Raw genomic sequence first — 18,109 nt, 5'->3', positions numbered from 1 at the left:
CCGGGCTGAAGACCCTGCATGGGGGACAGGAGAGGAAGGAGATACGATGGCTGATAGCTGCAGAGGAAATTTTACAGGAGAACAGAGCTGTCTTTTGACAGCTGCAAGGTCATTAGTATAACCTCCTGAACAGTCTTCAGAAATCTCTACATTACTGATATTGCTCTGTTGGCAGGCTTTCTGTCGGAGGGCTGTGACGATGCCCAGGCCTGCACAGAGATGAGACAAGAGCTCCTCCAAGAGGTCTGGTCACAACTGAGTTGTATTGGATAGATCTTCAGGGGACCACCCCAGCAGTGAAACACCAGCTCTTCAGACCCAACCTAGTTGCTTCCAGGTTTTAATTCAGTGCACTGGGCACAGAGACAAGAACTGGAGCCAAAAAAAAAGGATTCTATCTTAGGTTGCATAAGGGCTCATTCTTGGTTCTTCCCACCTCTGTCAAGGGCTGTTCTGGTCCAGGGGCCCCAAACTCAAATGACTTCAGGACGCCAAGCACACCCACACATGGGAAATGCTACCAAGTGTAAGACAAGAAGAAACATCAGTTGGGAACTGGAGGTGGCACACCCCTCCTAAAGGCTTTCAGAATCAGTATTTAGAGAAAAAAGTGGTGATTAAGAAAACATCTGTGCACAGGATTCAAAACCCCTATTAGACTGGTCTAAATGTGACAGCAAAGTGAAGTACTCAGGTGAACATTTGACCCAAGGCCAGTATCCAGGTATTTTAAGCAGAGCCTCTTCCTAAAGCCATCTTTCTGGGATCACCATATATCACCTAAAGAAAATGAAAGGGTCATAAATTATCTTCTTTCAAATAATTCTGGTGTATTAAAATTAGATATCTTTGATAGGTCATCCATAGACTACACATACAAAATATTTTTCTCATAGGTCAAACCAGACAGGATTCAGAAGGCTTAACTTAAAATAATTACCTTCTACTACAAATTGTCAGAGAACTGGGGAGAGGGTGAGCATGGAGTAGAGAAAGGAAGATTATTCTGAAGTCTCGCCACACATGACAAGTGTCCCTTGTAGTTTATCACTAAATCACTAATCCAAAATGGGCCAAAACTACAATAGCCCAGAAACGTCCATAGCTAAGGAGAGCAGGGACCAGCCCTGTCCCCAGGCTCCAAAACTCCTTAAAAGTAGGAGCTTACACCCTAAGTTCTTTTTTTTTTAATTAATTAATTAAATATTGGCTGCATTGGGTCTTCGTTGCTGCATGAGGGCTTTTCTCTCTAGTTGTGGTGAGCAGGGGCTACTCTTCGTTGCAGTGTGCAGACTTCTCATTGCAGTGGCTTCTCTTGTTGCGGAGCATGGGCTCTAGGCGTGCAGGCTTCAGTAGTTGTGGCACATGGGCTCAGTAGTTGTGGCTCGTGGGCTCTAGAGTGCATGCTCAGTAGTTGTGACACACAGGCTTGGCTGCTCCGCAGCATGTGGGATCTTCCTAGACCAGGGCTTGAACCCGTGTCCCCTGCATTGGCAGGCGGATTCTTAACCACTGTGCCACCAGGGAAGTCCCCTAAGTTCTTGCTATTCTCATGCTATAGCCACATAAACAGACAGGGGCATTACCTGAGGGCTTCATGACCTTGAAACCCTAGAAATGCAAACCTTGATGACGTGAAATGTCTCCCACTCTGTCTCCAGGTCAATCTTTCTCAATTAGACCACTTTTCCACTCACTGTATTTTGTGAAACTAAGGAGGAAAGAGTAAAGACTGCAGAAAAATCCTTACCTGTAGCTGCTGGTCTAATTCTGGAAAGACCAGAGGAATGGCGTCTTCAGGAGGTGTATCATCTAAAACATGAAAATAAAGAGATTCTTCACTATTAGAGGCCTTTCTCTCAGGAGAGTTCTCTTGCTGTTACCATCTTTGGACTTGCACCATCAGTATACATCAGTTAGGGACGGAAAGAATGCAGAGGCAATTTGGCTCATTTTTTGGTACAAACAGAAGCACAGAAGGCGTAGTTGGTTTGACCAAAATTTTGCAAACAAGTATCAGAATCCTCAAATGTTCAGTCTAGTAGTTCTCCAATTAAAAAGTACTGCTTATCTTTCAATACTCCTACGTTAGCCAAAACCAAAAAATATGATATTCAGGAAAGTGCTTTATTTAACCAGGTAATAATGAGGTGACCAGAACAACCTCACTGGGACAGAAGAACGTGTTAGTGAAAAAAAGTGTTAGTTCTGCTCTGAAAGACTCCAAGGGTGGCAAGCTTTGATGGGTTTGCCCTCTGCTCTTACCACAAACCACCACTGACAGGCAGTTGACCAGAGCTTCCTCTGGGTTACAGTGGGTGACAGGCAGTAACCTAATCAGGGCGTTTCTTCCCAATGCACCAGGCAGCAATCCCAACCCGAGGCCTATACACTGTCCTGATGCGGGAGAGCCCGCAACTCTGTCCTCAGCTGCCTTCATCTGGCTGACTGGCAACAGGCAGGTGTTGCTGGATCAAAAGAGGTGGTTCACAGAAGCATCAGAGGAAACCTGAGAGAAGTTTATCCGAATCTCTTCAAGAACATACTTCTGCTATCCTTGCCATAGCCATAAGGCTCACCTCCTTAGACTAAAAAGATGTTGAGAATCGTACCATTCAATTATTTGGCAAGGAGGAGAGTTTTTCTACTGCAGAATTTCTAATGGAATTCATGACAATTGAATTCATATGGTAAGAAAAGGTAAGAAACTAGCTTAAGAAATAAGGTGAGTGGAGACAACTCTATTCCCCTTCTACCTCTTCATGTTCAGAAGTAACCACTATCCTGATTTTAGAGGTTATCATGTATATGTATGTATTTATATTTTTATTATGTATGTATACACCCACAAACTATGTAGGTAATATAGTATTACTATGCATGGATGATTTTAAACTATAAATTGAATCACATTGTAGATATTCTTCTAAAATTTGTTCTTTTTTTTTGATTAACATTATGTGTTTGAGATTGAACTAAATAAACTTAGTTTTAGTTTGTTCATTTAACTGATATACAGTATTCACTCATTCATTTATTATTTGAATGTATTTGTCCATTTTCCTATTGGTGAATATTGAGTTCCAATTTTTAGTAATAATAAATAATGCTGCAATAAAAAAAAAGGAAGAAAAGCTGTGCATACAGTCAGAATAAAGTGCTTCTCAAGAATAATATGATCTTGAAGTAGAGCATTTTGACCCTCACTAGGAAGTTTAAAGAGTTATGGGATCTAGAGCAGTGAGTAGCTATTGGTGTTTATTCCATTATTTTCTACAGATAAAGATAGAAGTGTAGCAGTTCAGGTTGGAGTTTAACTAAGTAATTTTAGCACTAATAAAGACTGTCCTTGGAAGTTTAAAAAAAAAAAAAAGAACATACTGCTGACCTAGCCCTGGTACTAGAGGACAGCCCTCTTGTCAGCAGAACCTCTGTATCTGGCTCTGTGGGTCCACTGGCCATAGATTTCCAATCCTCTCCTTGTTGACAACAACAGGTACCACAGGTATGACTATGAGACTATGATGAAATACAGGCTACATGAATAATTTCAATACCAAATCTATTTTAAATTATAAGAAAGAAAGATCATGCTTTTTATGTTCTCACTACTATAAACAAATTTATTTATAAAAACTGTTGAAGTCCTCTTTGAATGAGAAGAAGTAATACAGGCCATGCACAATGCAGAAGTAAGCATCCTCTCCCTACTCACTGACAGTACTATCCATAATAAAACACAGCACACGAGGAGCTCCTGGCTTCTAAGAGACTACGTTTCTTCGAAGGCACCGAAGATAATCACCAGAAATATCATTCAAACAAGGACAGTATTCACCTCTTCCAAACACCTTAAGGGTCTTTGCTATAATTTAGTCAAGAGTAGTGTAATAATACTCCCACTTGAGTGGCTTCAGACAATGGCAATGGGGCACCAACTGTGAATCCATTTGTTCCTGTACCTGCCAGACAATGGATGCCCCCAGGTTCACCGACGTTATGTAGCTGCAGAGAGCAAGTAGCAACAGGGAAATCTTCCCAAGACTCTCGCTGCAGGTTGAAGTGCCATCTCACAAGGAAACAAGGAGAGTCAATCCCTTGGCCCTTGGAATGCTTTCTTCTACTCGGAGGTGACAACTTCTGCCAAATACTGTGGCTTTTTCAATCCACCCCATCATTTGCAAAGAATTGCACCAAAAAAACAGAAAAATTTTTTTAAAAAGACAGAAATAACCATTTGTTTCTACTGACCCTTTGGAGATAGCCTTTATTATAAAACCTATAGTTTGTATACAAAATGGACTTTGGTCTAAGGTGCATTTCAATTTACTTGAATAAAATATCAACAACCCAAACATCATGATTATTTCCACTCATTGAGTTCAAGGCTGGAACAACTTGGTACGGGTAAATGGGAACATATTATACTTTGGCACCCCAACCTTAATAGTCACAGATGAGCAGCCACTTTTTAGAAGGAGAAACCACTTCTACAAAGTACAGAGCAGATAGTACATTCTAGAATTCTAAAGGACAGCCAGGAATGGAACTCAAGTCTTCCTGGGACTTAATCCACCTTGTTCCCCATGAAGTCACGCTCCTTCCTGCTTAATTATAAAAAATTTAAAATAAAAAGGAAAAGAGTTATTCATTTGCATTACTATAGTAAATAGCAAATATCTGGTATGACCCAGAATAAAGCCCATTATAAAAATCTGTCATTATTGATAGTCACACCATGTAAAGGCATATATATGGGACCAAGCTGATAATTTTGCAGATAAGTAAAGGCTTAAGATTAGATTCCTCGAGTTGGAAAAAATAAAAGTCTAATTGATTGACATAGAAATAAACATATAATAAATATTTTAGAAAGGCAAAATAAAAGCAAGAGTTTTGTTAAAGTTGATTTAATCCAAGCAGGAAATGGCATTGGAAACAAGAAAACCAAAGACAGATGTAAGGAGATGACTGAGTTTGAAAGCCAGTCCGGTATTTCACTGCTTGATGCCACCTGGTTTAGCTGGCATCCCTGCCAGCCAGAAATTTCAGGGCTTGCAAAGCTGCTTACAAAGCTGCTCCAAGTTGATGTGTGGTGTGTTTACTTTTAAACAGTGGCTGCCTTCTTTGACTGGTTTTAAAAATAGGCAAATATTCTAAAAGCAGAATGATGAATCACAGGATTGGGCCAAAAAGAAAGAAGGAAAATGACTTAGGCAGACTAGTAGCACAGCTGTTCCACAGACATTTGGCCAAATCGTTGTAAAACATTTTGACAGTGATATCAGATCGGAGTTCCTAAGAGCAGTTAAGTTTGTTTTGACAATTCCAGAAGCACAAAGTAAATTGTACAGTAGCTATGCAAGACACCCCCTTGGAAAATTTGGCTTTTTTTAAAAAAGGAGAGCAGTTGCTAGATATGTTTATAATGTGATAAAAAATCAGAATGCAAGTACTTTTTTGTTAAAATTTATTTATCAATCAAATATTTATTAAATGCCTATTACATTCAAGGCAGGGACTGAGGTTCTATGCCAAACCGGCAAATCACTTTACCACACTTTTTAATGCATTAAGAAAATAATTCATAGGCTTCCTTTCCAAAATGACACTGTGGGCTTGATGGACCAAGAAAAATGTATCCTCAGGAATTTGTTAAAGGACGAAAGATAAAGGAAAGAATGAAAGAGGAATTTTTTTTTTTTAATAAGCAGATGTTCACTGCTTGTTTTGCAAACACAATGTGACTAAGTCAATGGTACTTAATATAGAACTTTCTGATTGGTATCCCAACCATTATGACATACCATAGTACATTTTATGATGGGCTTGTCTCAGTGTCTATTTAGCAGCTGTTGGGTTGCTTTGGTGGTTATCCTGCTTCAGGTTTCCTTAAATTGTCTGCTTTGTGCTTCTCCATGAATCAGATAAGGGAGGCCCATTGGGTCTGTAATCCAAATCCTCACTGTTATTTAGTAAGTATGCAGCCAGAGCTCTACAGCTGGAAGGAACTGCTGGTCATCTGGTCCCAGTCTCTCAGAGCAGAGCTGAGGACAAGGGCCCCGCGAAAGGAAGAGTCTCGTAAGACTAAGGGGTGTCTCCCCGCCCAGGGCTCTTCTCATGCTGCCCTGTGCTTCTTCACCTTCTGCTTCATGGGTTCCCGTGCACTTGTATTTCATGAGCCAGTAAAATTTTCCCCCAAACATTGGGAATCATGCCCTTAGACTGTCCAAATTTTTATTCAGCTAGTGAAGATTCCAAAACAACGACCACGTATCTTTAACATCTCTTTATGACAGAGAACATTTTAACACCAAAATTATAAGACAAATATAATCTGAGAATGCAAGTGTATCCATCATAATGGATAAATTTAGCTTTATAGACAAACACACACACACAACCTCACTGTGCTGTCCTTATTTCTTTTGTTTTACATCAGAGAGGAAAACTTCATCAGAACCAGACCAGGTCTGGGAACCAGTATTTGAGAACAACTGCCCTAGACAACATCTTGACTGGACTTTGGAGTCAACTCTCTCCCCATCCCACTGTGCCCTCCATCCTAAATATTGTACAACTGGGTCTATGCTGGGAAACTCTAAATCCTTGATAGAATGAGTGTCGGTTTCCACACAGAGAAGAAGACCTCGGGAGAGGGAGAAGTCACGCTCAGAGAACATCCCCAAACCTCACTCCACTCCCCAACCAGGAACTTCGAGAGGCAGCTGGCCCAGAATCCATTCAACCCGTCTACGCTTCCGGCAGTCAAAGCCGGCTTCGTGGGAATGCACCTGCGCAGTCGCAGGAGCTCTTCGCAGGCGGGTCCGCGCTTGGTTTAATGATCCGGGTACACTGTCTTGAAATTTTTAATAATTTTTTAAGAGCCCCAGAATGTTTGCACTGTGCCTCTACACATTATGGTCCTGCCTCCAGGACAACCCCTGAGTGCTGGTCTCCTGGAGACTGTCCAGGGCACCAGGGGCAAACTGACACTTAAGAGGCAAGTGAGTTGGGCAGTGGCTACACTGCAGAGACTCATGAAAAACCTTTCCTGGTAACTGTTTGCCTGTGAAGGCTCCTAACCACTAAGGACACAGCAGGTTGGTGCCATTTGGTAGGATGGATAAACCTGCCTTTGAATCTCTGGGTTGACCACTATTTTTTTTTTTTTTTTCTTTTTGCGGTACGCGGGCCTCTCACTGTTGTGGCCCCTCCCGTTGTAGAGCACAGGCTCCGGACGCGCAGGCTCAGCGGCCATGGCTCATGGGCACAGCCGCTCCGCGGCATGTGGGATCCTCCCGGACCGGGGCACGAACCCGTGTCCCCTGCATCGGCAGGCAGACTCTCAACCACTGCGCCACCAGGGAAGTCCTGGGTTGACCACTTTTTAATTGGTGAATGTGGACAATCAACATAATCTCTTTGAGACTCAGTTTTCTCCTCTGCAAAATGGACGTGACATTCTCTGTCTCAGAAACTTATTAGTAAAGGAATGCATATGTCAACCATTTCGCCTAAAGCCTGGCACCTAGGAAATAATCAGTAGTAACAATGAATGCTTAATATAATCGAGTTTAAATTCCTTTTCACCATAAACTCAATCAAGTGGTAATGGGGAGGCAAGACGTGTGTGTGTGTGTGTGTGTGTGTGTGTGTGTCCGCATGCGCATATGTATGTGTTTAATGATGGGGGTTAAGGGTATCTTCCTCATCCGAATAATCCAAAGAGAACAGCTAGGGTCAAGATCACTGACTCTAATTACTGAGTTTTCCCCAGGCCAAGTTAAGGGAGATTTCCCTGGTGTGGCCATAACCTCAGCTCTCTTCATTTAAGTCTGAATTTTAAAAGTGTTTCTCTTTTACTTCCTTATCAAAGCACTTTCTATATAAAATATTGTAAAAAAAATTTTTTTAACTTACACATGAAAGGTTTTTGAGTACTTTTCCTTTAAATCTAAATCAAGATTCACATTTTATTTTTAGAAATAAAATAAGTGACATAAGTTTGCAAATCACATTACCAATACATCAAAAAAACTATTTTAAACTTTCTGGATACCTTGGTTCTTGTTAGAGCATCATATCATTTTGAAACACATCAAAAGCTTTTTTAACCTTTGCTTTCTGCTTGTTAAACATTAGAGATGCGAAGCTAATACACATTGAATTTTCAGGGCCCATAAACTTAAAACTATAGATATGGACATGGATAAAGGGAGAGCTTTCGTATGATACCTAGCAGATTGTCAATTGTTTATAATTAATAAAAATCACCATGTTACCTTAACCAGTACCTAAAACGATCAGGCAAACAAGATCATACATCAAATAGACTGAATGATATTTCTCTGCATGGAGAGACCTGATTCAGTTTAAAGACAGATTTTTTGTTTCTTTGAAACACTCATCTAGTCACTATTATTGTAGCTATAATTTGGTGAATCTTATTGATTTATCCTTTTGTAAGAATATTTTGACTTATTCAGCTTAAAAACATACTCCCTCACCCAGAAACATCTGCTTCAAGATGAACTCGTTGGAAGTATATTTATTTGTCAGACACCACTAAATAAAATTTACCTCTCCCTTTCTTCTTTCCTACTCTATGAAAACATATCAGAACTAACTTTCCTCCATCATTTCCCAGGATCATTGGGGAAGCTATTTGCTGACAGGAACAATCATTCTTTTCTCTTATTACTTGGATCCTGCCTCCAAATGGGCAATAAAGTAAAAACAGCCCCAAGAGCCTGGCTTTGAATCCCTTCCCATTATTTATTAACTGCTTGATTAGAGGCAAGTTATTTAACCTCCCTTAGCCAATGTTTCCACATCTGTAAAATGGGTATAATAACATCTTCCTGCAGAGTTATCACCTATACTAAATTGATGAGATAGTACAAGTAAAAGCACCTACGGACTCCATAAGCATTCTTTTCCTTTTTGACCTTTCTTTACAGCCTTAAGCAACAGATTCCAACCAATAAATCCAGTTGTATCTCAAAGAATCTTCACCCGATACCAGAATAACAAACTCAAAGGGGTTATAGATACTGTATTATTGATTTTATAGTATTTGATAATTAAGTTCTACTGTGGTTCTCAACTCTGTAAAGGATGTAAATATAGAAGACCCCCCCACTCCCACCCCACTCTTGAGTGGTTTTCAACTTATTGTTATCAATACATGCTGAGGCAGCCCTCAAGGAAGGGTCAGAGTTGGGACAGAATGCCACCTGGGAGAGTTCAAAGAGGCTCACCCAGCCCATGTCCCCAAACGCCATCCTTACCAAGTTGGCTGGTAGAATTCCAGGGGGAACTTTATCCCTAGACCTCCTACTGATACACAAAAATACACCCTGAGAGAGATAAAAAGGTAAACCTCGACACTTATTGCTTAGCGTGAATGAGGTTTTCCAGAGTCTTTCCCAAAAGCAAGGATTGAGACTGCGAAGAGAAGAGAGTACAGAAACTTTTGGGCCCTGAAGAGGGAGAGAGAAATAACACCAAAAGGTACCACAGGGAGGAAAAAGTTGAAGGAAGGGGACAATGACAAGAGACATTTCACCTGCATCACAATTTTGCTGAGAGCCAGTTTTGCATATGTATGCAAAAAGACATTCACACGATACCCAGTTAAACTAGATTCAAGGATAGCTATTTCAGCTATTCCACATAGTTCCCACTGCCACACAAAACACCAGATGTGTGAGGACAAAATAGTATTACTTAAGCAGAGTGGGTCTTTAGTTTTTTTAAACTAAAGGTCCTATGATTAATTCATGCCCAGATATGAAAAATTCTAATAGCTTGAAAAAAAAATTTTTTAACAAATTGTTTAAAGCTACCAGCTAAGGCTGATACCACTATCCTTGATTCTAAATAACAACCAAAATTTTTTTTAAAAAAATCCAAGGTCTAGATTTACACAAGAATGTGCCAGATTTTGGCTCTGCTGAAGATAAAGAAAATTCTCAAGTAATTAACATCAAATCCTCACGTCTGTCTAACTCTAAATTCTCTCTAATTGGAGAAGGGCCAGTGAGTCTCTAATAACCCAAGAAGTGGGATTCCTATTTCTCTTCTGCACATTTTCTATTGAGAAAAGTAACTTCATGAAGGTCCCAATTTAGAAAGTCAACTCTTTGGAATTCCCAGTTTGGAGGTAATACCAGTCATATCATAGTTTATTAAAGACAAGCATTGCTGGGAATTTCCTGGCGGTCCAGTGGTTAGGGACTCCATGCTTTCACTGCCGAGAACCCGGGTTTGATCCCTCGTTGGGGAACTAAGATCCCAAGATATCGCAAGCCTCTCGGTGCAGCCAAAAAAATTAATTAATTAAATAAAATATATTCTTAAAAAAAAGAAAGACAGGCGTTGCTGCCTCTGGGAGGTATGGCTAGCTAAGTGTTACTTAAGGATGGGTTCTAATGGTAGGCTAGAAATGGTGATTGTATTTTAGAAGGCTTTTTTTCCCTCTAACAACTTGCTTCCTTTATTTAAGCCCCTAGAGGTCCCCAGTCTTTCTGAAAACTTGTGGCTCATTCTGCTATCAATGATCAATTCCCCATCTCCCAGGTCAGTCTGTCACCAAGTCCTTTCAACCCTTCCTTCCAAATGTACTCTGAATTCAATCATCCCATTCCATTCTCTAATCCAGGCTTTCATCACTTTGTCTGTGTACCATGATAAAAAGCCCCTTGCATTCTCTCATCTCCCCACATTCTAGACTATCTCAATTGAACACTCATCATTTTCATCATATTACTCCCTTGCTCAAGGACTCTTGAAACTCTATCGCTTCTGATCAAATCCAAACTCTTTCACTGAACTTTTAAGATTGACTTGGTAACTCTAGTCTACTGCTATCTAAAATACACATTCTACCTAAGACTCCAGCACAATGCCCAGCTCAGAGAGGGGCCAAGTAAATGGCAGGAACTCTTCCACAGTTCAGACCTCTGTTCCAGCTGAAGAGAGTTTTAGTATTTCCTGAACAAATCGTGCTCTTCCTGACTTAGGATTTGCTCACACTTTCTGTTTGAAGGGAAAAGGAAGAAGAATTGTTAGAAGATGTGTAGCTTCCTTTTCTTATATGTGGTATCCAGAAATGGCACCTTTCCTACACTACCCGCCTTCAAGCCCAGGATGACTATTACATCTTCCAAGAAGCTGTTCCCATCTGCTCTGGGGGACAGATTTTTCCCCACAGGAGAGATCATATTGTACTTCTCTTTGCACATATCACCAGCCTTTGGCAGAATGCTAGAAATATAGAAACTAAGTAAAGCTCAGCTAACTGCTAAGAGCAGAAGGAGAGGTACCCACAATCCAGCAACTGGATAATTACTCCCTAAATAATTACAGCTCAGTTATACTATAAACCCTACCTTGACAAGAAGTAGAAGTGTGAGATGTAGGTGAAACACAAAGCTGCTTCATGCTTTATACTTTCCTTTATTTTCCAGAATCAGTCATCATAAACACAGGGCCTAACTGAGTCCTTAATTTATGTCAAGTGCTATGCTACATGTTTTATCTATATAGTGTCATTTAATTCTCACAAGAACTCTGTGAGTTATTACTATACACATCTTATGAGAAACTGAAGTTCAGCAAAGTTGAGTGACTTACCCAAGATCATACAAACAGTGATGGAAATGGATCTAGAAACCACAGCTCACTGATTTCAAAGCCGTATTCCCTTAACCTCTACACTAAATTGTCTCAGATAAATATGCAAAAAAATAAAAAAAAGAAAAGAAAAGAAACGGTCCTAACATGACCAGAGGAATAAGCACTGTATTAGGCTCATAAGAAATGAACAAGTCAACGTTCACAGGCAAAGACATCTCCTTTTATCATGGACTCTGCTTACTCCTCAAGAATAAATTCAATAATAAGGAATTACTCCCTAAAAGTTTACCTTAGTTTTCCCATTTATTGTAAAAGTCTAGGATTTTTCCTTTCTTTTCCCCCTAAGTGTGTGGTCTATGGACCACATGCACTGGAATTCAAAAGGCATGCATAGTGTGTATGATGGCAAGTGTTGCTTGGTGTGACACTCCACACACTCCTTATTTGAGAATTCAGAGGGAGTGTCCCCAGATATCTGCAAGGCATCTTTCTGTGCACTTGTAAGCTCAGGTGCATGGGAAAATACAGATTGCTGGGCTTCAGTCCGAGCCTACTGCAGGAGGAGTAGGGCCATGGAACATATGTTTTTGATAAGTGCTCTCTGGTGATTATTTTAAGAAAGATGGAGAAACACAGAACCCCAGCTCCTGTCTTGGATTCTCTAGTTAGGTGCCCTTTCGAGAGATATGGGGACACACTGATCATTTTACAAAATTTAGTTTTAGAAGGTTCTTCATAAGGCTTCATGAGCATCTTTCTGTAGAACTGGAAGTCAGGAATTAACTTGAAATAAATGACAACCCTTATTTGAAGCTACTGTATCAAAAACTGTGAATTTCAGAAGTGGGCATTCTTGGGACATTTGAAAGAGACTGGAACAAACCAATCGAAAATGACTGATGAAAAACATGCAGGAATTCCCAGTCAGGGGCCAAGAGGGTTCAAAGGATGGTGGCAAATTAATTACAAGTTGTACATCTTGTACTTCAAGGAAGAGTCTTTCATGTAGCCCAAAGAGAAGATCCACCTCTCCATGGTTCTTTTCTGTACATAAATTAAATTTTGTTAAAATGAATATGAGGGACCAATGTGTTTATTTGTGTTGCCCAAAATTATGATATAATAATATTGTTTGAAATAAACAAGCTTTATATACTAGATTTTTTCTGTAACACTGTTGATTGCGACAGGACTTGTCCTGCTCATGTGGGACACGAGCACAGGGAAGAAAATTGTACATCTTCTTTCTCCCTTGGGATTTTGTGTTTACATGTGTCTGTCTTGAGAGCTAGCCACTCAAGCACTGATTATTCCTCAAAATCTTGTATTTATGAAATGCGTAAAAACAGAAGGAGCGGGCTTCCCTGGTGGCGCAGTGGTTGGGAGACCGCCTGCCGATGCAGGGAGCACGGGTTTGTGCTCCGGTTCGGGAAGATCCCACATGCCGCGGAGTGGCTGGGCCCGTGGGCCATGGCCGCTGAGCCTGCGCATCTAGAGCCTGTGCTCCGCAACGGGAGAGGCCACAGCAGTGAGAGGCCCACGTACCGCAAAAAAAAAAAAGAAGGAGCTTTTCTTTTTTGTTTTGTTTTTAATTATTGACTTTATTTTTTAGTGCAGTTTTAGGTTTACAGATAAATTGAGCAGAAAGTACAGAGAGTTCTTACATACTCTCTTTCCCTACAAACATAGCTTCCTTTTCTTCCTAGAGATGCATGATGGGATAATGAAGAGTTCAGACAGTCCAGTCTAGGGACCTGAGTTTAAATCATAACTCAGTTACTCACTAACAGTGGGGTCTCTGGACCTTGATCCCTGTCTCTGCAAATTGGAAATAGTAATGCCTACATTGCATGGTTATTTTAAAGATCAGAAATAATATAAGTGAAGATCTAATGCAAAGACAAATGCAATTAGTGGTAGTTGTCATTTCTTAGTTGAGACGGATTGGTTTGCCTTTTGGGAGGTTTCCCCTTCATCATTGTCTTGCAAGGCAACCTTGATTGGGAATATAATATAACAGCGGCCATGGGAAGAGTGTTAGAAGAACAGATGATGAAGAGTCAAGGCTTCACCTCTTCCTACTCTAGAACGAATTCTCCACTGGGGGCTGCATAGTCCAGGAACCCCAGGGCAGAGGTGTCACCACCATAATCACTTGGTATCGTAAAGTCTAAATGGGTTGTGTAGTGTCAGACTTCACAGAGCCCAGATCCTTACTTTGCATTATTTGGGGGAGGAACCTGTCCCTTTTCAATCATTACTTTTTAAAGCATTCCTTCCTACAGGAGCATTGTAGGAGGGAAGGAAGGAAGGAAGGAAGGAAGCAAGGGAGGGAGGGAGGGAGAGAGGGAAGGAGGGAAGGAAGGAAGGAGGGAATCAATGCTCAGAAGATGCAAGGTTTAAATGATAATGTTGTTTAAGCGTGTGACTATGTGATTTTAACAGATGACATTAGACTGAAAGCAAAAGATGACACCAGTGGAAGAGATCCAAGCCTTCCCTTCCTCACTGCTGTGACCTCACACCACCTGAGGTCCCCTGTCAAAAACGGTGGAACTGAGTATGTGTGTTAAGAGGTCATTGAAGGAAGCCATGACAAAGGGCTCTATGTATGACAGCCTCACCTCAGACCATACTATTTCAAGAAGGTCTGCCTCACCTGTCTCATTCATCACTCCCGCTGAAGTCTGTTTATTAGCCGGAAGTGTGGGAGCACCAGTGAGAAACCAGCATTTGGAACTTAGGCTTCAGGAAATGCTGCTGGAACCGGGACAGTGATATTTTTATATTACCTAGCCAACTGCCAGCTCTTAATAAACATTTCCTCGTGCAGTTTTAACAATGACATAATTTGTTCTCATTAGAAATTGTTATAGCTCCATGAATTTTATAATAAAAGAAAACTAAAATGGAAAAAGTAAAAAAATAAGAAGAGGGACTTCCCTGGTGGTCCAGTGGGTAAGACTCCGTGCTCCCAACGCAGGGGCCCCAGGTTTGATCCCTGGTGGGGGACCTAGATCCCGCATGCATGCTGCAACTAAGAAGTCCACATGCTGCAACTAAAAATCCTCATGCCACAAGGAAGGTCCCGAGTGCTGCAACTAAGACCCAGCACAGCCTAAATAAATATAAATAAATACTTTTTTAAAAAAGAAGAAGAAGAAATGTGCTCAAACGACCAAAGGTTTGGAGATGGAAGCGTCACCAGAGGCATTTCTGGAAGCCACTCTCCAACGATGCATGATGAAGAATCACTCTCCCCATCATTGGCTCATGCCAGGCATGCATTTTTATTTTTTTGGCCACACAGCCTGCAGGATCTTAGTTCCCCGACCAGGGATCAAACCCGTGCCCCCTGCAGTGGAAGCTCGGACTCCTAACCACTGGACCACCAGGCAAGTCCCCAGGCATGCATTTTTAAATGCCCTTTGTGGAACTAGAAAACATGATGGTAAGAAGGCGGCAGGCTGAGGAGGCAACACTTTCCCTCAAAGCAGAGCATACCTGAGGCATTATCGAGGCTGAAGGCAATGCGTACTGGCTTATCTGCAGGTACCCTGGCTGTGCTGATCATGTGGGCACCTGAGCCTTGGCCTTCCTCCTGGTCTTCCAGCTGTAATGACAAGAAAGAGCCATTGTCACTTTACCCAACATTACCCCTCGAATACTCAGAGGCCTTTGGAACTTAGAGGGGAAAGTTAGTAAGCACTGCTTTCTTATTTTAAAGATATTCCTAGCTCCTAGCTTGCTTTCCCTACACCTGTCCCATTTATAATTCTTTTTCTGGCTTATAAAAACATTTGCTTTGGAAATACATCTAGAACAAAATATAAAAGATGGGGCAAAATCTCCACCCACCTCACTTTTTTAGTATCCCTTACACTGACCAGTCCAACCCTGGCCCTTTGAGGTCTTATATAGTATTTTATTTTTAATTGAGGGGGATAAAGAAGTCTTAATAAGGCAACAGACATCTTTTCACACTCAAAAGCCTAAATTGGATCTGAATTATTGATCTGGGAGTGGTAACAAATACCTATCATGGAATTATTTCAAGAATACCAAAGACTATTTTAAAATATCCCCCAGTTATATTATGAATAGTATGCGCTTTAAATATCTGATTAACTACCTATTAATCTACCAAACATTTCTAAGGTTGTGTGATATGAGCAAAAGACACATCCTAAAAACATCCTATTGATGATCTACATCACCTACTAATTTATCATTTAATAAACTAAGATAGAATGAATGGAAAAGCATGCTACAGATAATACGGGTTGGGGTGGGTGAAAATACATGAAAATTTCTTTGTATAATAATTTAACCAAGATATTTGATAATTTTTGTTCAATGGGTCTGGGAAAAGATATAATTATAAACACAAGATATCTTTGTCATTTAAATCCATATATTTAACTTTTCTATTTTTAGTCATGCTTTCCCCTAAGCCTTCTACTTTCCTTCTCATGGAGACAGTAAACCAAAAACTCTGAATGATGTTTTAAAGAAAATGTCTCTAAAAATGGCAAAATATAAATCATCTCTTTAACCATCCTTAGCGAGATTCTGGGAACTGCTTTAGCAGGACATTTTCTCACAGCAAGGTTTCTGATTCTTTCCCATAACTTTTCTCTATCTAAAAATAGTGTCTAGAACACTGAATTTTGTTTTTACAATTATTTATAGAGCCAAAGCGAATGCATATATACATATAATATATATATTTAGACATACATACATATGGAATCATCTTATCACCAGTATATGAAAAAAGAACATGCTTATATTAAACACCTAGTATAGCTTTGGAGAAAAACCAGCAACTGTTCATCACCCAGTTAGAATCATATTTGGCCCATTCATTGAACACTACAAGTAGCAATGAACCATAAAGCACTCCAAGTCATGTCATTCTAAGTTAGAAAAGAAGTATTAATGTGAAACATTCGACTCAAGAAAAGGGTAATATAAAATCACTGTTACTTGACTCAAAATTTGTTTTATCTTAGCTCTGACATACATTTCTGTGTAGTCTCGTCTGCTTAGAATCAACCATCTTGTTAGCCACCTGTTCCTAGGGAATAGAACAGACTGTCTCAAATTTAACAAAACAGACAATAAAAAACCCCTTAAAGTTGTAGCGAAAGGAAAAAAATCTTATTGTTACGCCCTGTACCATCACCAAACCATTTTATCATAACATCTAAGGATGAAAAGCTTCACTCCTCTTTTGGCTAAATCTCCCAATGCTCTCCTGCACCGAGAGATAAACCAGAAGAGGTGGAAGTTTGCCTCCTGGGATTTTGTAAATAGATCTCTGGCAGTGTTTCCAGCCACGAGAAATGGAATTAATCAACACAGCTAATTAGAGTCCCTCCCCTCCACACAACAGAGAACATCTGTCCGCCTCCCAAAGGATGGCGGCGGCAAAGTTGGGTGGATTTTGAGTTCCACACAGTGTCAGCCACAAGAGCCCCTGAACCAACTTGCCTTTTCATCACACCGCCTGGGGAAATGGGCCACTGATTCCTCCTCTCGGCGGTAGCAGAGCTTTGGTTAAGTTGCTGGTGCTCTGAGCATTTAGTTGGGTTTTCACACCTGTCGCCTTACCTCACTTAGTTGAGTGTCTGCACTTGTGTAATCGAGGGCCAGCCACTGCCTTGGCCGGTCGTTGCCTTTGTGGAGTACAGACCTAGTGGCAGAGCAGGCTGCACCTGCCGCATAGCAGCCGCTGACAATCTGAGGAGCAGTGACAGCTGGGAGGGCGGCTCGCTGCTACCTGCTGTCCCCCAGACTCCGGCGTCCCACGGGGCCTCCCTGTTGCACTTCCCTCCACGACCCCTCTCTCTTTTCCTTGTCTCTCCAACAGCCAGGATGTTGTCATGCTTCTAGAAAAAGCAAGAGCAAAAGAAATCCCTCCTCCTGTCAGAGGCATTGATAAACAGCAAGTCGTGGAGAGTCCAAATGTTTTAATTCATTAGTCCTGGCAAACCTAAAATACAAACAGACTTGCTTCACAAGACAGGAATGTCTTCAGCGTGACCCAATCGGTGTCTGTGTCTATTCCAGCAAACTGGCAAAGATAGCATGACTCCAGTCAGCAAAAATGTCGGCCGCTCCAGTCAGCTCCCCGGGACCCAGCCAACTTGGACAGGCCACAAGCCGACTCTCAGATGATGGCAGCGATGATTCGGCTTAAGAACGTGAGGTCTGAGGTTGAGCTGCTGTTGGGCTTGATGACTTGATCCCATCTATGATGCAACCGACCGCAAACTGAGTCAATGGTAAACAGGAAGGGAAAGTTCAAACTGTTCAAACTTTTTAATAGCTATCAACCTAAAGATGGGTAGAACTTTAAAAGAGTTGGATGTTGATGTTGAGGTTAAATAATTAAAGATAAACAAGTATCCAGAGAATGCACAGACTGGGAGAAAATCTTTGCAAAATACATACCAGGTAA

At 40.9% G+C, this 18,109-nt stretch overlaps 1 protein-coding gene across 3 annotated transcripts in view; it reads right to left on the bottom strand.

Annotated features, from left to right (window-relative positions):
• The window catches only part of MAP3K7CL (MAP3K7 C-terminal like), a 40,144-nt gene extending 22,385 nt beyond the window's left edge, over positions 1-17,759 (bottom strand). Inside the window, exons 1-4 of one of the 3 annotated variants that reach the window (XM_073804423.1) lie at positions 17,260-17,759; positions 16,670-16,723; positions 15,148-15,256; positions 1,751-1,812 (exon numbers count right to left, since the gene is read on the bottom strand). In XM_073804423.1, the coding sequence (XP_073660524.1) occupies positions 1,751-1,812; positions 15,148-15,256; positions 16,670-16,705 (207 nt within the window). In that variant the 5' untranslated portion in view covers positions 16,706-16,723; positions 17,260-17,759. Of the gene's footprint in view, positions 1-1,750; positions 1,813-3,962; positions 4,096-15,147; positions 15,257-16,669; positions 16,724-17,259 lie in introns of those variants that run through there. The other 2 variants (XM_004327462.3, XM_073804424.1) reach the window with 2 other exon arrangements.
• Positions 17,760-18,109: the final 350 nt, after the last annotated feature.

The sequence above is a fragment of the Tursiops truncatus genome, chromosome 4, assembly GCF_011762595.2.
Source record: "Tursiops truncatus isolate mTurTru1 chromosome 4, mTurTru1.mat.Y, whole genome shotgun sequence".
NCBI classification, from domain to species: domain Eukaryota; kingdom Metazoa; phylum Chordata; class Mammalia; order Artiodactyla; family Delphinidae; genus Tursiops; species Tursiops truncatus.
Note: the sequence above shows the minus strand (reverse complement) of the source record. Positions and strands in the feature narration are given on the sequence as shown.